A 23,836-nucleotide genomic window follows, 5' to 3' on the forward strand; every position below is an offset into this window, starting at 1 on the left:
CCTCCATTGCAAAGACAGACATGGAAATGTATGAAATGCCCACCCTGTTCTCCTGACTAGCTTGCATAAAAGCTGCATTAATTTAAATAAACTGACAGGGCAGACAGTGTGCCAGCCCCACAGTCACAGTTTCTAAGAGGTAGCTCTCTTTGATAAGGAAATAAGCCTCATAGGACTCCAAAGAGTCGTCCGAGTCAGCCCGTTTTAGATCTGGGCAAAGTGCACCTGAACAATAAAGATGGGCTTCTCACCAGAGCCAAACCAACTTTACATCAAAAGACAGCTGTCCTTTCCTTTGCCTTTCATTGCAACTATTTCTCCTTTCTTTCCTTCCCCATTTCTCTCTCTCTTTTCCCTTCATCATCATCCTTTTTCCACTGATAAAATATAACCCCCTTCCTCTCTGTCAAACACTGTGAAGTAGGAGACGTCTTTATTAGCATAAATGCAAGGACAGATAATCCCACTATCCTTTCAATGCACACCCGCCCTCCTTTCATTTCTTTCTCAATGCCCGCTTTCCCATGAGCCCCCTTTAACATCCAGCGTCTTTCATTTCACCTCCTCTGTAGTTGGAGACCTGGCGACCTGAAACATAAAGCTTTAATTGTGGTGATGGAATGCCGTCTTGCAATGATAGGGGCCACAGGAATTGCACTTGCAGCAGGGTCACTGTGTTAAGCAAATGAGGAGATGCAGGGGCACTGATTGCACAGCAACAGAGACACAGTGCTGCAGGTGTTAGACGTTTCCGATCCTACAGGAGACTCAGAGAACAAATGCTGAGTCAGGATGTGTCTAATTAATAAAGGTATGATAACAGAGCTATCCTGCTTTAATGTTGTGCTCCGGTTCTGTGTCTTGGGGCTCTGCCTCTGTTTGATAATTACCCTGCTAATGAGAGTAAGGAGGGGGACCAGATCAAATCAGTGCAGATAATAGGGGTTAAGTGAATTGTAAAGACCAGAATGTCCCTCCGTATTCTTCTGATGCACTAATTACTACAGTACTCACCATGGCAAACACAAAACCAGAATCATAATCTCTACTGTTGTTGCTCTCTCCAACACAAAAATTACAGCGAGACAAACATGAGGATTAGGATCTATCAAGAGGTATCAAAATGTCATGCAGGAACAAAAGATTTAAGGGGATATTTCACATTAGGATGGATGAAATTTGAAATATGATATACAGGACATGCATCAGCTAAAGTATGAAGGATAGTTGGACATTTTGTGCAGAGCTTTTCCTCTAAAGGAGATCTATGACTGTCACTCATGGATCAAGACCAGCTGGCTGAAATCAGTACCCCTACAATCCCTCTCGAAAAAGGCATCAATAATGGAAAGGGCCTGAGAGATGAGACATGTAGACAACGTAGTTCTCTTGCATTAACCTTGAGAGGATCTCCCTCCTTTGTCTTCCCCTGGCTTATTTTTCATACTGTAGGAAATTCAAAAAAGAGCAGATGGAAAGCGGTCCGGCTAAGAAAAGAGAGCAGGTGGTCGGGCTTCGTAAAAGGGCCGGGAATCGATCGGGAAAAATGGAGGAGAGACCGTGGCCAAACTGAGGCCTGGGCCAGTGGCCAGAAAGAACGCAGCTGCACAATTCCCAATGTCCTGGCCATCTTGTGCTCTGTGTTTCTAACATGCTCGATCTGCCAAGAGCTCCTTTTAATGAACTACTCCATACAGCTGCATAATTATTCCTCTAACCTTCCCTAATCAGTTGCTCGTTGGTGCACATCATATTTTGCTCATTGTTCATTACTTAGCTTGTGTTGCTCATCCCTAATGCAAAGCTAACATCTCAGGGTTGACTGTTTTGGACAACGGGGAGCGCAACAGCAACACTGCTTCGTATAAGTTTGGCACAAACTTGATACACAAGCAGTTTCAAGACAAAGACAAACGCTGGTGGAATTGTTTTACGAGGTGTTATTGTCTGAAAAGTGTTTACATGCTGCACACTCTGTTCAACAGTCGCCTCTTTGGATGTATTCACCAGCTTGTGCATGTTCTATCTCTATAATCAGGCAGCTGTATTGCAGTAAGGGAAGAAACATAATTGAATGCTTTCTTTTCCATTCAACCCAATCCAGTGTGAAGTGTGAAAGTATCCACTGTTGTCTTGGTAACCTCTTCCCTCTTGTCGTTTCTGCATCTATAAATAACACTAAAGGGCCTGAACTCAAGAGGAAGCCCCCATTGGTATGAGTCAACAGTTGGAACACAGTGTGAAGCATCAAGTAGCAAAAATGAATGGCAGAATAGAAGAAAATGACATTGGAAACCAGGTAAATTGAACGTAATTGGCAAATTGGGACAAGAGAGATTGATTTAAACCACACAATCTGTCACCATATCAATAATAAGGCTTTAATTAAGTCAATGAATGTAAACATATGGTGTATTAGGAAACAAATACACGAAGCAACATGACACAAAGGCATGTGATTCCCATATTTGTGGTAGCATGACCTTCTCTTAAGCCTGTGCATGAGCGATCCAACACTGGAACCGAGCCGATAAGGATTCCAGTGTGTTGCTGTTGATCCTGGCTTGCAGGTAGGATTTAGCACAGATTTTTAACCGCATTTTGTATATAGTCACTCTTCTTTTAGTGTAGGTGTTGATGGTTGAATGTGTACAACAACCTGCACCTGTTTTCTGTGAAACAGGCTAACATACAGATGGATTCAGCAGCTATATATACTGGATGTTAGTCCAGATAAGGTGACATGAAGACACAATTACACACAAGGTGAGCTTACAAGCTTATAGACAGATACAGGTTTAAGTCAATATTACAATGTCAATAAGAATCTTTTCCAAAATTGATACATATAATATTTTGATAAGGCACATTTATGCAAAATCATCAGAAATTATTTTTGCTCTTTGACTGCATTACATTGGAAAAAAACATCACATGTAAAACAATGTTTTCATAGTTTAACAACACAAAACACTATATCATCCAGAGGTGAAATTACAAGTTAATTAATACATAATTGATTGATGCAAATTTATTATGCAACAATTTTCATTTTTAGCAAAAAAGCCAAATATTCACTGTTTCAAAGAAACTGAATATTTTTGGGATTTGCATTGTTGGTTGGACAAAACAAGCTTTTTGAATATGTCAGCTTGGGCTTTAGGAAATCACAAAAGGTATTTTGACTGTTTTCTGATCTATTTTATAGACCAACGAATTAATCGACTAACTGAAAAAAATAAAAAATAAAAAAAATTCTTTGTTGCAGCCCTTATATCTTCATAATACTCAACTGAAAGTTGATAAATGACTTTGAATTAAAGAAATATCAAATGATCTCAACAGCAGATATGTTACATACAAATTTAAACTTTGATAAACTGAATCTGCTGTAACCCAGCAGGTGATATTTCTTCTGATGTACACCGTTTTACAGCATTTTCAATACAAACACACAGGCAAGCAGGCTAATGTGTTTATGTACAGTAAACCATATAGTGCAATACAGATGTTGCATGCATTTAATAGTCAATATGTGCCTGCATGTTTCACTGCAGGTGAAAATGCTGTTTTCCCCCAGTGTCACGTCTAAAACATGCAAAGCAGCAGTAAACAAGCCTAAACCACAGCAGTTGCTGCATCCTGCAGATAGACTGCTCCCAGTGGTAACTGCCTGTCTGGGATGGGTGGGTGATGTCACTAATGCTTTCCGGTGCACCGCTCCTGTAATGGAGTCAATTTAGCTCCACACTGAGCCATTTCTGTCCAGCCTCACCCCATGAAGGACACATTAGTCCCACCGCCCTCCATCCCACCATCTTGTTTCTTTCTCTCATCTCTCTCCTTCACTTCCTACTGCTTCCTCTGATATTTCTCCCCAACGCCTCTCCCACTTCATATGTTCCATCCACACATTTACATTTTGTTTTGTGTGCTACAGTTCATCAGCTTTTCCCATTTTCCACATACCCTGTCCTGCAATAAATACGCTCCACCCGACAATTACACAGCCCTGCATGAGGATATAACCATAATTATATTATGGTCAAATGAACACTGCAGCATAGAGTGATTAAATGCTAATCAGTGGCACAGAGAGTAGCAATAGGGCTCAGGGAAATGTGTACACCACACTCATATACGTAGACACGACCTCATACACATATCCTAGTAGCCTGAAAGTATATTTCGGAATTAAGTAAACATCAATTTCACTGGGTTGTTCAGTTTCTTGGAAGCACTTGTGTGGGAGTGCGTTGTGTTTAAACGCCCCACTATCTGAGGCGAGCACTCCCTCTGCCTCCTTTGAAGCTGCTTCAACTTTAACCCCAGACAAGTTTCACATTCTCTCTAAACATTTTTAGAAAAAAACTCTTTTTTAACCAGATGCATAAACACAACTTGCTATCCATCGCTATCAAAGCCCATTATAGTCATTCCCTCTCCATCACCCTCTTGTATCACCAGAAATATGCTGTATTTTCCCTTTGCTCTGCTCCAGCCAGAGTTCCATGAGTTTAATAATAAACACTCACACCCATCCAACCTCCAGCTGCATCCCCTCCATCTCTACCTCTTGCATGGCTACACAAAGAAGGGATTAAGTTATCAGGATGATAAAGTGATACCCATACACTTCTGTAGTTGCGCTAAATTTGACCTGTCGCAGTGGAAACTGAACTTTAAATAGCCCACTCTGTTTATGCCAGATTAGTACTGGCGCACGCACGGCTCACTTGCTAATTTGCCTAAATTGCTTTACGCGGTGGCCTCAGATTAGGTGGTGTGATGACTTGCACTCTTGCTGCACAGGCCTGTGGGTTTGTCATTCAGAGTTCACTTAGGGATAGAGGATGCACACACACAAACAGGGTCACATTTAAAAAACAAAACAAATTCGGACACCATTTCAATTGCATGAAATATTAACTAGCTCTAAGTACAGCTGTAACATACTGTTTTGGGATGATAGAGGTTACATGCAGTGTCCTCCACAGGGGAGAGGTAAAATGCAGGGCAGTTTTCTCTGTTGGCTAGAGGAGCAGAGGATAGTGGGTGGGCGTGTGGGTGGAAGCAAATAGAGGCCAGGAAAAAGGGATTGGCATCAAGGGAAGAAAAAGAAGAGAAAAGCAAATAAAGCAGCAAGATGGAAAGAGATGAAGAAATTAATGAGAGGAATTAAAAATTATTTAAAGACACACACACACACACACACACACACACACACACACACACACACACACACACACACACACACACACATATATTCCCTAATGTGTAGACGGCTCTGTGTCCCAGTCCTCAACTGAACTTGACACCTTTACTACTGTACAGTATGCCTTGTCATATTTTAACAAGGGGGGACAACGGGGGTGTCTCTTCTTAACATCGCCAAATGCAACATTATTTCATTTGACAGCAATATTGATGGAACTCTTGGATCAATCCAAGCATCAAGTAAATAGAGTTGGGAAATTATTTAGGGACAATTGATTGCACCTCAGTGGTGTGTTTTTTCTCCCATGTTCAGTCTTCTACGTGGCTTGCAACAAACACTCTTTGAGGGAGTCTGGCTGTAGTTGCAAGCAGGAGAAGAAAGGAGAGGAGAAACTATCTGTAAAATCTTGTGGATAGGAGCCACCTCCCTGTTATGGTCACGGAGTCACAACCTCCACCAAAGCACCATCCCTGTGAAGCTGTCTACCTTCTACCTATCTTTTTCATAATAGGCTTTTATCTGTCCAACTGCTGCAGTCTGTTACTCTGATACACTGTACCTCACCTCTCTCTCTCTCTCTCTCTGCCTATGGTATTTCCCTGTCCTTGCTCTATCTTTTTCTTTCTTTTCTTTAGCCAAAGCTTGCTGTTTCTGTCTGTTAGCACTTTGTTGCAATTCAAGTAAATGTCCTGGCCATCAATATTTCATATCAAAGTGCATCTCCCTTACTAACTCCTCCATTACAATAGCGCTTCGCTGGTGCCACCAGATACGAATGAGTGCTTTGTCAGAGCACAGAGCAAATATCTACGGCTGATGAGATTGGAGATCATCATTATCATACTATTCAAATTCACAGAAAAAAAACTGTCTCAGCAAAATGTTAGCTCAACCAGACTTAAAATGCAACATGCTTTGCATGATGCTGTCCATGCAATGTTCTACATGGCTGGCTACAGTATGCTGCATTTGCAGTCCTACACGGTCATGAACACTAACATACGCACTATACCCACATGTATGCAGTGTGCTCTACTGTAATCTGCAAGCTGTGTACACTGCATCTTTCAGTACAGGGCCTTGTGGGGACCAATAAAAAGACTTTTATACACATCTGTTTCTGCAGGTATGCAGACTACCTACCTACCAGAAAACTGGCATAAATGTCGGCACACATGCAAGTAGGCACACACATTATCAAATACAAATGGGCATGCAGTATATATAAGCATACATCCTTAAGAAAGGATTTTGGACGATTCTCCAAAAACAAAGTTTAAGGAAAGATTGTGGTTAGGGCAAATAAGGTATGGTAAGCATGCTTAAAGTAACTATTTGTAACTTTTAAATGTTTCTGAAACTGTATAAATCTTCATCTGATGATCATAAATGACCTGTAACAGCAAATATAACAGCACTATTTTTATATAGTTTTTATTAATGCCTTTTCCCGCGAAGTCACAAAATGATCTATGGCAAGTAGAAATGCTGATGAGAGGAGTGAGAATTAACCAAAACAATAAAGTTGCAGGGCGTAACATCAAAACAATAAGCTGAAAAATGCTAAAATGTGCCGTAGAGTTGAGGGAAACTACCGAGTTGGGTGATAATTGTCTGGGTTTGTCACTACAAGCAACATTTTTCACATTACACATAGTCATCTGACCCATTGTTAATGCAAATATGTTGATTAAAGCAGCTTTAAGGTAAGGCAACATCCATTAAAAAAAATAAAACATTCACCTCCACCTGTTCCACCCCATGTGCTGATTTTTATTCAGCCTGGAGACAGAGAAGACAATGGCTCCAGATTAGACAGTGAACCCCAGGCATCTAGCCTAGAAATCTAGACACACCCTACCTATGTAATTTGCAGCCAGGGGGTCTAGCAACTCTCCGTTGGCTTGCGAGCTGGAAAAGCAAAACTCTAGTCGGGCCAATCACATCATGTATAGAGTCGGTGGGCGGGCTTAACATAATGATGGCACAGTTACGACCACGTGAATTCCCTGCTACTTGAAAACAAAGAAGATGGCTGCTGCTGCTGGCGAACAGCGGCCTTTCGACCGCAACTCTGGAGATTTGGAGTTAAGCTTTTCTTTGAGAAAAGAACAAAAAACGGCACTAAAGTCATTCTTAAAAAAGGAAGGAAGATGTTATCAGAGTTTTGCCGACCGGATACGGCAAAAGTTTAATCTACCTTCTTCATTGCTCTGTTTGGTTGCAGCACTATCCTATTGTGTGCAGAGGGAATGTGAAAGACAACTGTTTATCCCGCCCCTCAGACTGAGCCCTGCCAATGGTGAGTTCCCAGACCCAACATCTTGATGTGGGTCTGGCTTGTCAGGCTACGAGGCATCCACAATGTCCCTCAATACCTCTAAGCCTCTGCTTGGTCTTCTATTAGACAAGCTAAACAGACCGTTTTAATGAGCCTGCCTCTTCCCTGTTTAGCTTTAATCTGATATATGCAGCAATGCTAATTGATTCACCATCGTCATGAGCACGTGATTGTTGCGTTGACAAGCAGACGGGATGTCACAGCTGACAATTTCTGTCCTCAGAGTCTGTAGTGTCGTCAGAGGGGATTAGGGTGGCAGCACATCAGGTTGGGGGGGGTGTGTGTCTGCCTGTCAGTCAGATAGACAGGAGGCTGGATTTATACCTCTCGGCACCAGAGTTAATCCTTGCAAGAAGACTCCGGCTTTCAATTAGGAAAAGAGTAATTTGTGGAATTTTCTTGTGTTCAGCAAGACAAATTACACTGCCATGATTAAATCGGCGCCCCACTTAAACACAGCGAAATGGTAAACATTTTTAAATTAATATTTATGAAACTTTTAAACTATTAAACATAAACAGCATTCCTCTGTCACAACTTTCCGCTGCCAAAGTGTGTGCTGTTTCTCCAGGCACATTCCTCCAACTCTGACGGGAATCATCAGCTGGATAAACCTGCAAATCTGGTGGTAAACTCACAGATATAGGAGCAAAGTGAATCTCAAGTGGAGGAACGAGACACAAAATAAAAAATAAATAAAAGTTATCTAAATTGACATGTCAATACAGGTAAATATTAATCTTTTGAGGAATACATCCCTGTACTTATTCAGCTGACTGAGGGAGAAAGTGATCTTTCAAGTGTACGCAGTTGCTGCCTAAGGAATGGAAATTAAACTGACACCATCGTTATCTTTTTTTTGGTCTTTCATCTGTCTTGTTTGAATATTCCTCAGTCTGTGCATAATATACATAGATCTGTGTATGTACTCTTGTGTGCTCAAGACTACTTTAAAATTCAATATGCCTTCTGAGACACACATACCCATACATACACAGGCACACACCGCCAAAAGTTCACCCTGGTAGTGTGTCACTTTATAAAATTCCACATTTAAAATAAAATTAAAGACCAGGGTTTTGTGAGCTGTGACATGTGAAGAAAGGGAATAAATACATATTGAGGTAATAACAGAGGAGATGAATCATGCATCTAAGGGTGGATGATTCACTGCCTTACCCGATTTAATGCTTCACAATATAATCCGCATTAGCCTTTACCCATTCACAATGCAGCTATATGTTTAAATGAGAACTCCTAATCTCTCCCTGTATTCTATCTTCCCTGGTTATAACGAGTGAAAATCTAGATTTTTCAAGTTTTATTTTCTGCGTGATTTCACACTGATGTTTACTCTCATTAAATGTGTAATATGGTGGCACCAGCTGCCTTGTTCGTATTTTTAGAAGTGAGCTATCCTTTACATCTGCCTTAAAGTATTAAAGCATTTTTAATGCTAAGCTTTATCTGTGGCGTAAGATGACTTTTATGGCAACATTAATGCAGTTTTAAAGCGGTATTAGTGTGATCCAAATAGAGCGAGACTACTTACTGTACAGTCGGTGAAAGCAACCACTCAAAAAGGCGAGAATAGCAACACTGGAAACGTGACAACAGCCGGTGCTACTTTGCTTTGTATCAACAGTCATCCATCAACATTAGTATTGTTATTCACTTTCAGGCACCTTATTCAATACCTTGGAACAGGAGGCAAAAACTAGGGATGCTTAAGAATGCTAGGTGGCCTTTAGATACTGTCAAGCTACTTAAGGGGGATTTATTGCAAAACAAGTATACTTTAAAAATCTTTAGTTGGGTCAGTGCCAGAAGCATTGGTATGTACAGGTGCAAGGCAGAACGGACATCTAGTGAGTTTGGCGGATTTATATTCCAGGATACATTGGAAATTAAATACATAAACTGTAGGTGTAGAAATCCCATAAATGTTAGTTTAGCTCGAAAGAGTGTCTGGAAAGACAAAAGAGAGGAGACTGAAGAGGAAACAAGTGATTTGGGGGCAAGGGTGAATGATTGGTGGAAACTAAGGTAACATGAAGGACAATAATGAAGAGGTAAACAAGCACACCAGAGATGTGGACAATCAAAGAAGGCCATTAAGAGAATCAAAGGTGAATCACATAAAGAAAAGAGCTGTAAAAGTAGCACCAAGTTCAGAAAAATAAATATAAGAATCCTGACATAAATTCACAATATCTGCTAGAGCATAGGGTGGAAACAGCAAATATTAGATACACGCAAGTGTTTAAAAATCATCACCACAGTGTGTTTGGTCCATGGTGTTATATGGTTGAAACTTGCACTGTATATACTACACAGCCTTGTACTCTGAAATACAACAAGACCGTTGGGCCTTCCAACACTGCGGTCAATATCTGAGCGTCATCCTATCGATTGGCAAGGCTTCAACTAAATGTCAACACCCAACAGACCCAAATCTTCGCTGATCATGCAAAAATGGAGGACATATCCTGCTTTAGCTGGCAGTACCAGAAAACCACAAAGAAAATGTGAGTTGTGCTATGCCTGACAACACATCAAAAAAAGGTCCAGTTACTTTTTCTTTTTACTTTGAAGAGACAGACACACACACCCCAGGAGAGGTACGCCTGCTGTTTCCTGCTTTGTTTAAGACACACACACACACACACACACACACACACACACACACACACACACACACACACGTTTGACTACAAACAGTGGACCAGTTCCACATCTGCACATTCTGTACAACAGAGAAAAGCAGAAGGCAAAGTGTCCTTTCAGGTGTGTCAGACACTGATCCTTTGGCCCACTCCTCGGCTTCCTGACATTGACACCAGTCACATGTTCTTAGTGTGTGTCTTTGTCCCTGTGTGCCCTCAGGCCAGCCAGATCTTTTAAATTGCAGTAAGCTGATTACAATCACACTAGGGAGCTAAAAGACTGTATCAATGCCTTTTGTCACCTCGGCTCACTAGACGCACAGACTGACAGCTCCAGTGGAGGGTACATTTAGTGATGCGTTTGACTGATTTACTGATTTCATGAATGGCACAGGAAAATGGGATGAATAGAACATATAAAGTTATTAATTTAAAAACGTCATCCCCTAGCTGTTAAGGGGATTAAAGCTTTGACCTTTGGGTTACAGAAAGATTTCATTAACTGGTAAGGACGCTGCTGCTTAGAGGACATGCACTAAATTTAGTTATTTAATTAAACCTCTTGTAAAATGTATTTTCTCAAAATAAAAAGATGTAAAAACTATTTGGTCCCAAATGATTTGTTTTAATAAAAAATAAATACATGTAACTTGTTTTTTAATACTAGTGAAGTTAGTAAAAGAAAATGTGTGTGTACTTTGGAACAGCTAATGTAAAAGGGGTGATAGAATGATTATATAGGGTATTTGACACTGTTCCTTAAGGTCTCCTAATAGGGTATGTAACATTGGTTGGGCTGAAAATGTCCCGGTTGATATTTTATGGGTCCTTAAGCATCCCTGTGTTTTGGCCCTATTTGGAACGACAGCTTTTCTTCCAAATATGGTATGCTCATGAATATTTAGATGAGCTGCGCGCTGATTGGTTGAGCAAACCACATACACACACACACACAGACACGGAGCTACACACACACACACAGACACAGGGCTACACAAAGACACGTAGCTACACACACACACACACACACACACACACACACACACACACACACACACACACACAGACACACACACACACACAGAGCTACACAAACACACAGACACACAGACACACAAACACACACACAGAACTACACACACAGAGCTACACACACACATACACAGAGCTATACACAGATCCAAACTCCCGCTCCATTATCCGATATACTCGTTCTAAACACTTTTCTCTGGGCCAGTATTCCATTGTACAGCCTGGATCACTGCATTTACGACCGTGGTTCATTTGCAATATCCTTGAAAAACTTAAAAACTGTCTTTCTTCTTTTTAAAGTACACAGTGCAGCTCGTGTGGGAGATCATGACAGAGCTCCAGCTCAGCGGGTCTGTGAAGAGAGAGAGGCCGACTAGGAAGGCATCAAACCCGGCCAGCAGCCGCCTGCTGTCACGGTAGATTGTGGAGCTCTTGAAGTCCGACACTGTCTTACCAAATTTGCAATTAGCCATACGTTTTCGTAAAACTGCCCATATTTGAGCTCTACATAGTTGATTTCTCGCATAAAAAAGTCTCAGAAGTGAATTTAGTGATGGAATATCAGAGATCTGTGTGACGAAGACTTAGCTGACCTCAGGTCAGTGGTGTAGCCTATGCAAATGTTGGGGCGTGACAAAGACGTTGATGTCAACTTTTAGCTTTGTTGAGATTCGCCCGTTTTCAGCAGCAGAGGAAAGAGGTGTCATTGGGATTTTGAGGTTCTATGCATGTCCTATTTACCCACCAAACTGTAGTTTTTCAACTATGAGAAGGTAAAATCGGTTTTGCATTCTATCACCCCTTTAATGTCAGCATGCTAACATGCTAACAATGAAAATGCAAATATGATGATGTTAAGCAGGTATATTGTTTAACATGTTCACCATGTTAGTTTAGTATGTTAGCATGCTAACATTTGCTAATTTGCAGTAAAAGTACAGCTGGGGCTAATGGGAATGTCTATCCCTTTGAAAGGCATTTGGACAACTTACAACTTGGATATCTATAACTGTTGAAGTTTTTCCATCTGAACCAAAGTGGTGGACGGACTAACAGACATTGGCACATATCTCAAGAAAATTCAAGTAAAGAAACTCTTGAAATAAGCAGAAATATCTCCTGCCACAAGCAGAAGTTTTTAAGTGCTTAAACTTTTATGACTGAATATGAGAATATGGTATTTAAGATGAACCTTTTGTATAATGAATGTCAGATATAGGAGAACTCAAATTTAAGGTCAATTAAAGCATTTGAAGCAAGGCAGTTACTGTGGTGGCACTGTGGAACGCCTGTGGCTCAGCAGAAGATGCGGGAGGCCCACACACGCACAACAGAGCAGGAAATATAATAATTTCTTCTGTCACTTCCCGGGGTGCGGGGAGACAGCAAACAGCTGGCAACATAGCCCACAGTGACGCCAACAGCACGATGACAAGAGAAAAGCGAAGTGAGAAAGAGGGGAAGACGTGTGCGAATGGTGGCGGTCCAGCAGAGGAGCTATAATAGGAAAAGACAGGAAAAGCTAAAGACTAGGGAGGAGGAGGAGGAGGTGGTGAGAGGGAAATGTGAGGAAATTTGTTGCCCAATCACAATAGCTTCTGCTTCGTCACAAAGTATCCATGAGGCGATGGCTAACAAGTGGCTTTAACCCTTCTCAACCTCCCACTAATCTGCGTTATCTGTCTCTTTTCTCTTACACTTCCTGAGAGTCTCCTGCAGTATAGCAGAGGTTTTAAATTAATTTCTCATATCCTGCTAAATCAAGTCCCTGTTCTGCTGCTGAAGCTCTGGAGACCCTGTGATCTTTCTGGAGAGCCGGGCCGCAATAAGGAAGGCACCATTCTTCTTCTTTCTTTCACATAAAAACACTAACCCAACTTGAACTTGGAGGACAGTCTTCCGTCTTGGCGCAATTAAATGAATAAAAGGTATTTTACACTCATCATATTACAGCAGCTGCTGGAAATGTGAGTGTGTGTGAACTCATCTCCGCCACACAATAGCAGGCAATTTCAGAGTCAGTGAGAGCTACTAAAGCATTTGGTAGAAATGACACAAACAGAAAATTACCAAAGACACTTCTCCCAGAGAAAATCATCCCAGTGCCAGAGCAAAGTATGAGGGCAAGTTTAAGTCAGTGAGACTTTGGTTGTGGGGGCTGAGGTACCAGCTGCTCTGCCTCTCAAACAGCCTGTATAGACATGAATTGCTCCCTGGGTGTTGATAAGTCACCATGGCACACCACGGTCACCATGGGAACTACGCAAACACAGCATTTCCGAGGAAACAAGTAAAACGAAGTTGATTACACTATTTTTTTTTTTTTCAGAGCTCCTCGGGGGTTCTTGGTCAGTGGAGACTGCCAGGACTCTATAGGATATCCCTTTTATTAGCGAGGACACTCAATATGTATCACTTGTTTTTTTTAAGATTCTTTTTTTGGGGCTTTTCCCTTTATTATAGTGACAGTGGATAGACGTGAAAGGGGGAAAGAAATGGGAGATGACACGCAGCAAAGGGCAGCAGGTCGCATTCCAACCTGTGTTGCTGCAGGACTCAGCCAACATGGGGCAAATTCTCGTACTGGGTGAGCTAGAGGTCGCCCCGTATCACTTGGTTTTTGATTCTCCACCACTCAGTTTTCAAGGTGTCTGTATTGTTTGTATATTTATTGCATGTAAAGCCACTCAGATTTTATATCAAGAAGCAGACTAGACCTCTGTGCTGCAGGAAGTGGAGACCCCTGAGGAAGCACTCTTCTGACCAGTGGCACTGAATCATAAACATGATTGATAACGAGCCAAATGTAAAAACAGCACAATGAATACCAATGCAGTCTCATATCACCGCTTCCATGATGGAACGGTGGGCTGGATCACAATTCAGCTTTCCCCATACGAGTAAATAAAGACAGAAATGTGGAGGGGCCCGGGAAAACAGAGCAGAGAGATGAAAGGGCGTAGGAGGTCGGAGTTATAGGAGGAAATAGAGGATTGTGGGGCGATATAAAAAAGCAAATGTAAAGGGAGGCTATGAAAGCAGCTGGGGTAGTACACAGGGAGAGGAGAGGAAGTGAAGGATATTGAAAGAGAGATGGCATGGGGAGAGTGAGGCAGACATCAGTGTGGCACTCACTATGTTGTGGCACCCACCACAGAAAGCTGGCTCAGCAGTATTCAAAGGCTCTCCGATAAAGAGGTGTGTGTGTGTGTGTGTGTGTGTGTGTGTGTGTGTGTGTGTGTGCGCATATGGGCATGCCCGTTTGTGTGCTATTAGGAGGGCATAATGTGTCTACTATTGTATGTATGTGCAGGGATGTGGAAGACTGACTGTGAGTAGGCTACATAGTGTATGTTTAAGTGTGCAAAGGGGGTTCACTGAAGCATGAAGAGAAACCTGTCCTCTCTCCATCTCTCCCTATTTCCAATGCCTTCTGGGACAAGGAAAAGAGCAAAATACATGGTGAGCTAACCTCACGAGGCAGCGTTTGAGGTAATGAGCAGGAGGGCAGGAAGGAGATGAGGACGGCAGGAGGAGGAAGGAACACATTAGCCTCTTACCCAGAGTGTCACTCAAACTGGCAGTGCCAGCCAGCGCTACTCGCTGCTGGTCCACCGCCACTCCCAGCCTTCAGTGGGATTTATGTCTCGCTTTGACTGGGCTCAAACCTGGGCCTTTTCACCAATTTACATCTCGTGGACATTTTGCAGGCTTGATGTGTGCTCATAGAAAAGTGTGTTACAAGAAATGGTAGGAACATGATTAATGCTTACTTAAAGAGGCCATAATCAATATTTTTCTTTTAGTGACGTAATGTAATAATGAACCCACAGAGAATAAACTCCAGACTCTGCAGTTCCCATTAGCTCTATTGAGCTTTAAGCGTATTTTTAATCATTGCTTTTTGCTTTCCAGCCTGCAACTTTACAGTTTTGGTTCTCTCTTACAGCTCATATAGAATTGTTTTCAATTAAAATTGTTCTATTGCAGACTACCTGCACAGCACCAAACAGCAGACAGCTAAAGTTAGCGACTAGCTGGTTAACATAGTGGAGCATTTAGTAGCTAAAGAGCCAGAAATTTCCATTTGGGAGTTGGTGGAGACCAAAACAGAGCTGAAAAGAGAGTGTATATTTGACATTCATCAGGTAGACACAAACACAACTACAATTTCAAGATCTCACCTTGGGCACTGGGAAATTAACATGTTATACACTAAATGATCACTTGGAAAAACAATTGACAGATGAACTGATTAAGAAAATAATCCTTAGTTGCAGCCATAGTCATCACAGGTTTCTTAGGAATCTTAGGAAATGTGAGGGTGTATTCTGAGGATGACAGAAGAATTACTCATGAGGTTTCAGCGTTCAGGCTTCTCACACCATCTGGCCACTCATTAGCCTTGGCTTGTATTGGCCATGTTGTTTATTCTAGACTTGGGCTATAGTGAGTTTGTAAGTTAAACTGAATCCAGTTTTTCCCGTTGTTCTCTCCCTTCTCTGTTCCCGAAAGGGTACAAATAATATAGTGTTTATTAGTCATGGCTCATGGGTTTCACTTAATGATGTCTTCATTCACGAATCACTACATGCATGGTCAAGTGCAATAAGACTCAAGACAGGCTCTGTTGGGACACTATTGCCGCTAGCTGCATCCAGACTGTAATTCCACTGCATGCAAGTTCCCACTGGTAATCATGAAAATGGAAGAAAGCAGCTGCTGGTTATTTTTGCAAAGCAAAGCAAAAAGAGAGAATGGATGTGTACTGAACACATTAATCAATAAGCATTTGTGGAATTATTCAAAATGTACAACAGCATGGTTTTAACAGATCAATTTTAAGGGTCAGCAGCAGTATCGATAGCCTTATCTGGTTTGTCTTCAACAACTTCCTTTACCTCGTTTCAAATTTTCCCTTTGAACCCTGCAGGTGAAAGTCACAGATACAACGCTGTAGTTAGATCAATAAAGGGCTGCAGTGTCCTAACCTCCTTTCCATTTAAACATAACATTGGGAAACCTCTGTAAAACCATAATATGACACAAGCTTTTTCAGACCATTTCAAATTCAAAAATTGCTTATATGATAAGAACTGCTAATTTAATGTTGCATTGTGTATTCTTTGCCACAAACACTTTTATTTTTATACATACAGTGGTCCATCAGCACTATCAGAAATCAAATGCACCCACAGCACCAGTGTAAAACTGAGCTACAAGACATCATTCCATAGATTTTAAAGTGATTTGAGTATTTCACAGTCAACAGATAACACAAACCTGGTAAACGCTACACAACGCTATTGTTATGAAAGTATAGATGGTCTATAGTAGTACATTTGCTGCTTAGTAACATAACTATAAATTCAAACAGTATTGACTAAGCTGCAGAGAGTGGAAAGTGCTCTATGCACTGCTTACAGCACTTGCACAGTTTGTTGTCCATATGAGGAAATTCATGTTTGAGTGAGTAATTAGCCGAATAAACTAGTGAGTATTCACTGTGTATACAACAAATCAGCCCCTTTTCACAAAAACAACAGAAGGATCGCTTAGAAATGCTTTAAACAAATGAAACAGCTTGAGTGCACAAGGTATGGAACTGACACCAGAGTGCATTTAAAAGGCTTTCACTATCCTTTCAACCCCAATATTGTATAAATAACCATTTCTTATATGAAACCGTACAGAACTGATTTTAATTTAAGATAATCCTAATGTTGCAGGTGACTTCTAGAGAGAAAAGAAAGACAGCGGTGAACAGGACTGGGTTAAAGTGACATCCAGATGATGAATGCTGCTGCCTCTGCCCATGCAGGGACTATAAGAACTCATGCCACCTATAATCTAGGAGGTCCTCTCTTATCTGATTATGATTGCAGGGTAAAGAGGATTTAGGTGCTGGTGCCTAAATGCTAGGCTGTACTGATTATATGCCCGGTGGAAGGCTTATGTAACTGGGAGGCTGCAGGAGGGGAGAAGGTGTAATCTATAAATGACAAAGTTGTCTCCTGCAATGCATCCTGATAACTTGCTAAGGGCCAAATAAGATTCAAAAGTTCAATAATAACTGCTTCAGGTTAGAGTTATTATCAGCCGCTCTTCCACTTGTATAGAGCCATCAACTTGACTTAAAAACATTGAGACAGGCTTATGACCCACAAACACCAAAATTTGATTTCAACAGTCAATGTCAGCATCCAGTGGGCAGGCTTTTTACAACATAAACAAAAAAGTAACAAGCTGAGAGCATTTCTTCCATAAGATGCCAATCACTATTGATTTACCCTTATGAAGACTGACCACAATCCATGCAGAGATGAAAGGATGATAATGAAATGCAAGGTAGAGGACATGCTGCTTGAATTTGACTTGGGCGCACATACTGTACAAAAGTTTTTACTTAATGCTGACAGAAGGCCTCTTCTTTACTTTTCCTATCTCCGCCTCCCTTCCCTTTGACTCTCCCATTATCAGGAACTACATCAGTGCTATAAAAGCCTGGGAGGATGGAGAGTTAGAGGCTGTCTGCAGTAAGCTCAGTTACAGTGGGCTCATTGAATTTGCTCCTGTCACACTTAAAACTATATGCATTCATATTTTCACATGTGCTGATTCTATAAATTAATCAACAAAACAGCATTGTGCATTTTGCGGCTACACTGCATTTACAGAGATGAATATGACAAAATTGACGAAGATTACCATTTGAGGTGGCGGTTACAGTATTATGCTACAGCTCCCTCACATTGTGTGATCATCATCATCAACAGTGTCTGCGGTGGACAGACTTTGGCTGTTTTCAAGCGTGGGAGGACCAAACAGCATGCAGGCCCATTGCTCAGCATTCCCACTAGCTAGACTAGATTATTAGATAAAGGGGAGAGTAATGGTACACATCCACATTAAGAGCAAGCAGAAGGATGAACATGGCTGGTGTAGGGAGGAGGGGGAGATAGAAAACCCAACTTGAAATGTCTGGCAAGTCGAAACATTGATCTCTTTAAAATGCTCTGAATCCTTGGCCATTATTTTCTCACACTGCCCAGACTGGATGGCCTCTTAAGTGAAGAAAACCTAAACGGGGGATAATTTATTATCTAGAAGCTTTGCATGAACACAAATCAAAATAAAAACATGCTAAAAATTATGCTATTACAACGGAGCACTGTAGGCATCAATGTAGCACCCAATAGCATTCATTTATAATGCCAAGAACACAGCCTGACTCATATGTTAATGTTGAAGCTCCCGCTAAATTACTTATTGTGTGGTAAACGGCTGGTGAGGTCCTGATATAAATTACACACTTTCTTCATATCACTGTTGATCTGAACACAGAAATAAATGCATCTTATTACAGTTCAAAAAGACACTTCCAGTGGAAAAACATAAGCTATAGGTTACAAACTACCTTTACATATATGCAGTTATATGCACTGAGATCTGTCTCTGCAGGAATGATGGTAATACATTTATGCAGGAAAATAGAAAAAAAAAGCAGTCCAGGAATTTAGATATGGCTTCCTTTTTTACTTCCTTTTGTAGTGCTGAATAACTACACCCGTGACTCACTGTAAACAAAAGAGGGTCAGGGCAGCACAAATCCTTCAGGCTCAATATCAAGGATGACACGTTCTACTGGATTAATAGAAATTATAGCCCACAGTAAGGAAACAATGGCAACATCCATTTGATGTTGAGAGTGCCACTCTATTCCTATATAATTTAATAGCACATGGCAGTCTTTTACCAATGGCTATAAGCTGTGGAGATACATAACAGAGAAGAGATGTAGCACTTAAGACAGACTGTTTAGTTTATTAGTTTTTTTTAATAAGGGTAAAAGCTCCTGCAGGAGTACACATACAGGAGTCTGGATGCTCATCTGTGACAAGCCAAGCAATAGTTACCACAACCGGACACAAACTAATTCCCCCCTCCTCCTCCTTACACAGCGGGGGCACTCAACCAAAAGTCACGCAGTTACACAGAGAAGCAACTGCATCAGCCAGTGTCCTTTTTGTTTTGACCATTGCATTCATTATTCATTGGGAAAGGTTTGCAAAGATCCAACTCAGCATCCTGAGGTGTATCTGTAAATGACTGCATGTCTCTCTCTCTCTCTCTCTCTCTCTCTCTCTCTCTCTCTCTCTCTCTCTCTCTCAGGGCTTTCCTCTACCACAATCATTTGCCTCTACCTCTCTTCCTTCACTTGTGGCTTTCTCTCTCAACTCTCACCTCTCTGCTCCCTTCTCTTCAACCAGTTTTTCTTGGTGCATTGTTCACTTAGCTTTAATCTTTTCCATTCTGGGAGGACCTGCCCATACTCCCAAAGTGTGCACTGCTGTTATTGCTGATGAATGTAATCCTTACTTGATTGACCATGCTGAAAAGGTCAGTCCTCTCATGCTTAACCTTTTTTTAAGGGCAAAGAGGGCCATAGGTGCTATAGAGCAGCACTCTGTGCTCTAATATCTGATTAAGGCAGTGTAGGAGAAATGGAGTGAGAGAAAAAGAGAGGGAGAGAGAAAATGTGTACGCCAGAAGACTCTGTGAATGCATTTGACAAAGGGCTCAGGTTGCTTTGTATAAAAGCACACGGCTGTGTACCAGCCTGGTAATGGTACTTCCTTGGTCAAGGGCTTTTAAGGGTTCTCACTGCATGGTGTGTGCCCCATAAAAGGCTTCCCTGACCTCGGGGAGCTGCCATCTGACGAGTCAAGCGGCCCCGGCAGTCTATTACTAAATGTTCTTTCAGCTGTGGATAACCTTAGTGCGATCGCAAGGCTAAGCCATTAGAGTCACGTTCAAGTTCTCCTCGTAGGGCACTCAGCGGAATGTCAATTTGAATTAAGGTGGGATTTCCCTTTAAGGTATCAGAGGCTTCCCCCACACAATAGTGAACAGGTCAGCAATACTGAGATGTGTCTGGATAATGGGAGATTGTATTGAGGAGGTAAATCACTTTAAATATCACACAGCGTATCAAATTACCCCCCACTGCTGTCACATGAGTTTGCCTTAGATATCGGCAGCCTCCTTATAATTGATTCTTGTGATATACAGTACAGCTGAAGGCTGAATACAATTATTAAGCTGAGGCGGGATTCCTTGTCAATCACAAATCACTAGATGATTCAGGGTAAACAAGCGAAGCTATGCTGGAATAATACAGGAAGAAAGAAAAAACATGTATGGCAGCCCTATTAAGGATTTGAACTTTATGTATTCAGTGCCATATTTATGTTATTTTCTAAAGTGCAATACTGCACTATAAATTTAGCACAAGGCACCAGGGGCTGAAATTTAATCTAGCAGTATTTCCAAAATGCCTCAACAATCCACCACACGTACAGCACATCAGGAGCTGTATTTCCCCCACATAGGGGATAATGTTGCCTTGGTCTCACACACACACACACACACACACACACACACACACACACACACACACACACACACACAGTGTTTATGATCCTCTGACATGGAAAATAGACAATAGCAGTCATCCCTGCCCTGCACTTCCACAATGATGAGATCAGGATACTGGAGTGCAAAGGTAAATTACCAGTGATTGGATTTCATCAAGGTTTACCTACCTAATTGAGGACTGAGTCAGAATGGGGGTTGGGATGAAGGGGAGGTGGATGAGGAGTTGAAAGAGATGTCATCATCAGCCTGGACATTGCTACACAGTCAGTTGATTTCTGTGAGATGTATCATGTACGAATGAAAACTGCACGTGACTGATGCAGCAGTTTTCTAAACACGTGGTACGTGGGAAGGAAGAAGCATTGATGACAAACCGCATAAATTGGCTCAAAGTAAACATTGTAAACGACTTCAGAATGAACAGCATTCATTGATACACTTGCGACAAACTTTGGACATCATCCTGTCCTTTCACTGACTCATCCAATCAGACTGACACTGACTGACACTGACAGATCTGGTCTACACGGACAAACTTTATCTCTGCAAAGAAAGCAACACTAGAAGCTTACGCACCTACCAATTAATTTGTCAAAGCAAACGGAGCCCAAGTCAAGCTCATGCAGTGATTCCACTACTAATGTGTCACTGCCAGAACTATACATTTTACTTTACACCATGACGTTTGCTTGTACATCACACACCTAATTCATCTCCTCATCTCTTCTGCTTCTGTTCTTCCATTACATCCACACAAATTGTTATCCAAAGACGGCAGCTTCCTCTATATTTAAACCATCCTATCAACTGTTGCTACTTGCGAAGATGTAAAGCAGACAGATGGCACAAGAAAACACCTGATGAGAGTACAGTGCACGCCTGTTTAAGATTAAAATTGATGAACTCATGATTATTAGTTTTTTTTACAGGTGGGAGTAGGCTTTTAATGAGTGTGCTTGTAATGTGTTATGATCCAGGCAGAGTGTTCGGCTTTGAATGTGTTCAGGAAATGTGAGATGGGGGCGGTGTGATCACACTTCCAGTTTCGGTTCCCTACCTTGGCAGCCACCGAAGAGCTGGGCTTCTCCAGGAGATCCCACAGCTTCTTCCTCTTGTCTGAGCAGCAGGTGTTATCAAACTCTCCCTCTCCCTCCCTATCCCTCATTGTCTCTGCCTCCCGCCGCAGCTCCTCATTCATCTGCTCTTTTTTCTGGTGGTAACGGGCCTGGCAGCAGGACTCCAGGTAGATCTCGTCAATCCCCCAGTAGTCTAACTCCTGGCCAAACGAAAGGGCACACATCTCCTCCATCATGTGTAATTTGCCTGTGCGGTAAAAGTTCAGAATGGAGGTGAAAGCCCCCGGGTGCCGGTCAAAGAAGTATTCGTTTTCGTTCAGGCTGTAATCGTCGCAGACTTCCATCAGGGACTCATGGGTGTTGTAGTCTCGAAGCTTGCCGAGCCGGGTCCTAGGTAGCCTGTCCAGGGTCCGCCACAGGACCTCGTGGTTCAGACCCCCAACGTTAAGGCGGACTCTACGGGAGCGGGCTTTGGTGCGGATGATGTCGATGGGCTCAGGGGGCAGGGAGGGAGCGGTTCGGCTGTTGGTGGGCTTGAGCCCTGCTGGTCCAAGCTTCTCAGCCATGGTGATGGAAAAGGAGACGTCTTGGGGAAGATGTTACGATGACACACAAAAAGGAAAATGTAAAAAAAGGTCGACAAATGTTGAACTATGTTGGATCCTCTTTAGGCAAGTCCCTCCATGGCTGAGAAAACAAAAGAGACAGTTTGTGAGATGACATAAAGGCAGATGACACAAATTGATCAAATTGTTATTTTGCTAAATGTAACATATTTTTATGATTTGATAAGCTACTTTTAATCATCAGTAGGACACAGTCACCTGTTACTTTAAATTGACAATTATAAATAGTAACAGTTGCACAGGGTTATTGATCCCTTTCATTACATTTCAAAGAAGGCGTTAGGCAGAATCGATGATTTTCTTTTAACAGCCTATATGGCTGCTTTGCTTTGTACTCCACTCCAGCATTGTTATGGCTGTAGTGAGGCAATGTACTCCTGCTGGAGCATTACTTTCTATATGCAGCCTCATCGGTCAAAAATGAGACTCAGTGGTAGGTCAGGAAGCAAATTAAGAGAAAGAAACCTTGAAATGAATGTATGTGTTCTTACTATTTGAATCAAGGAGGCGTGTGTGACAGCAATTTCTGGAGTCGATGGAGCAGATGTTGAATTCAACAGCTTTTAGTGACATTTGACACTGCTTGCTTATTTGTACCAAACAATGGCCAAAACAGACAATTTGACTATACAAATTGGATAAAATGAGTATAGGCAGGGATGTAAAGCGGCAACACATTAGTAACGTATATGTCTTGACTTGTTCTGCAGTCCTATACATTCAGAAGCATTGCAGACCTGTTACGCTAAAACATATATGTCCAGTTAGGTTTTTATAATCCAACACCTTCTATTTAAATCAGTCTTAAACAATTTCGACTGTTTTCAAAGTATCCAAATAAAGAAAAATGTCAAAGAAAAATAGTCTCTCTCACCTTGCCGAGATAAACCACCTTTTGCATGCAAACTCCTCTTGTGGGAGTAGAGGATGGAAAGGGTGCCGGGATCCCCCTTTAGTCAAGCGGCAACGACTTAAGAGAGCACTCCGCGGACGCCGCGCGGAGAACGCGCGTCCCACATTTTGTTTAAAATGAGTCGAGAAGAGAAAAGCGTGACTGTCTTCCTCTAGAAATGATCACCCGAAAAGAACCAGCGCTGTTTCGCCATCAGAACACTGTGGGAAGAGAATCCTGCCTTCAACCAAAAGCTTGCGCACACAGTGCAGTGAAGACTGGCTCACTGAATCACTGTGTACTGCAGACGTCGTGCGCGTAAAAAGGCAACGGGAAGGAACGGGATAAGCGAACTGCGGAGTGTCCCGCTGTATACTACAGTCCATGAGGAGGAGCAGAGGGGTGCACGTGGGCTGCGCCATATGGTGAAAACCTTAATGCAGCTGCCTATGGGTAGCAGGTCATATTCCGTTACACAACTAAATGAAACCAACTCGTTTTAAATCGAGATGTGTGACTTGGAACTCTGGTTGTAGTAGCAGTGTGA

General features: G+C 41.9%; 1 protein-coding gene across 1 annotated transcript in view; it reads right to left on the bottom strand.

Annotated features, from left to right (window-relative positions):
* The window catches only part of kcnb2b (potassium voltage-gated channel subfamily B member 2b), an 88,665-nt gene extending 65,041 nt beyond the window's left edge, over positions 1-23,624 (bottom strand). The window contains exons 1-2 of the mRNA XM_028569577.1: positions 23,272-23,624; positions 21,753-22,458 (exon numbers count right to left, since the gene is read on the bottom strand). Coding sequence (XP_028425378.1) covers positions 21,753-22,337 — 585 coding nt within the window. The 5' untranslated portion in view covers positions 22,338-22,458; positions 23,272-23,624. The remainder of the gene's footprint in view (positions 1-21,752; positions 22,459-23,271) is intronic.
* Between the last annotated feature and the right edge of the window lie 212 nt (positions 23,625-23,836).

Source organism: Perca flavescens, chromosome 22 (genome assembly GCF_004354835.1).
Source record: "Perca flavescens isolate YP-PL-M2 chromosome 22, PFLA_1.0, whole genome shotgun sequence".
NCBI lineage: Eukaryota > Metazoa > Chordata > Actinopteri > Perciformes > Percidae > Perca > Perca flavescens.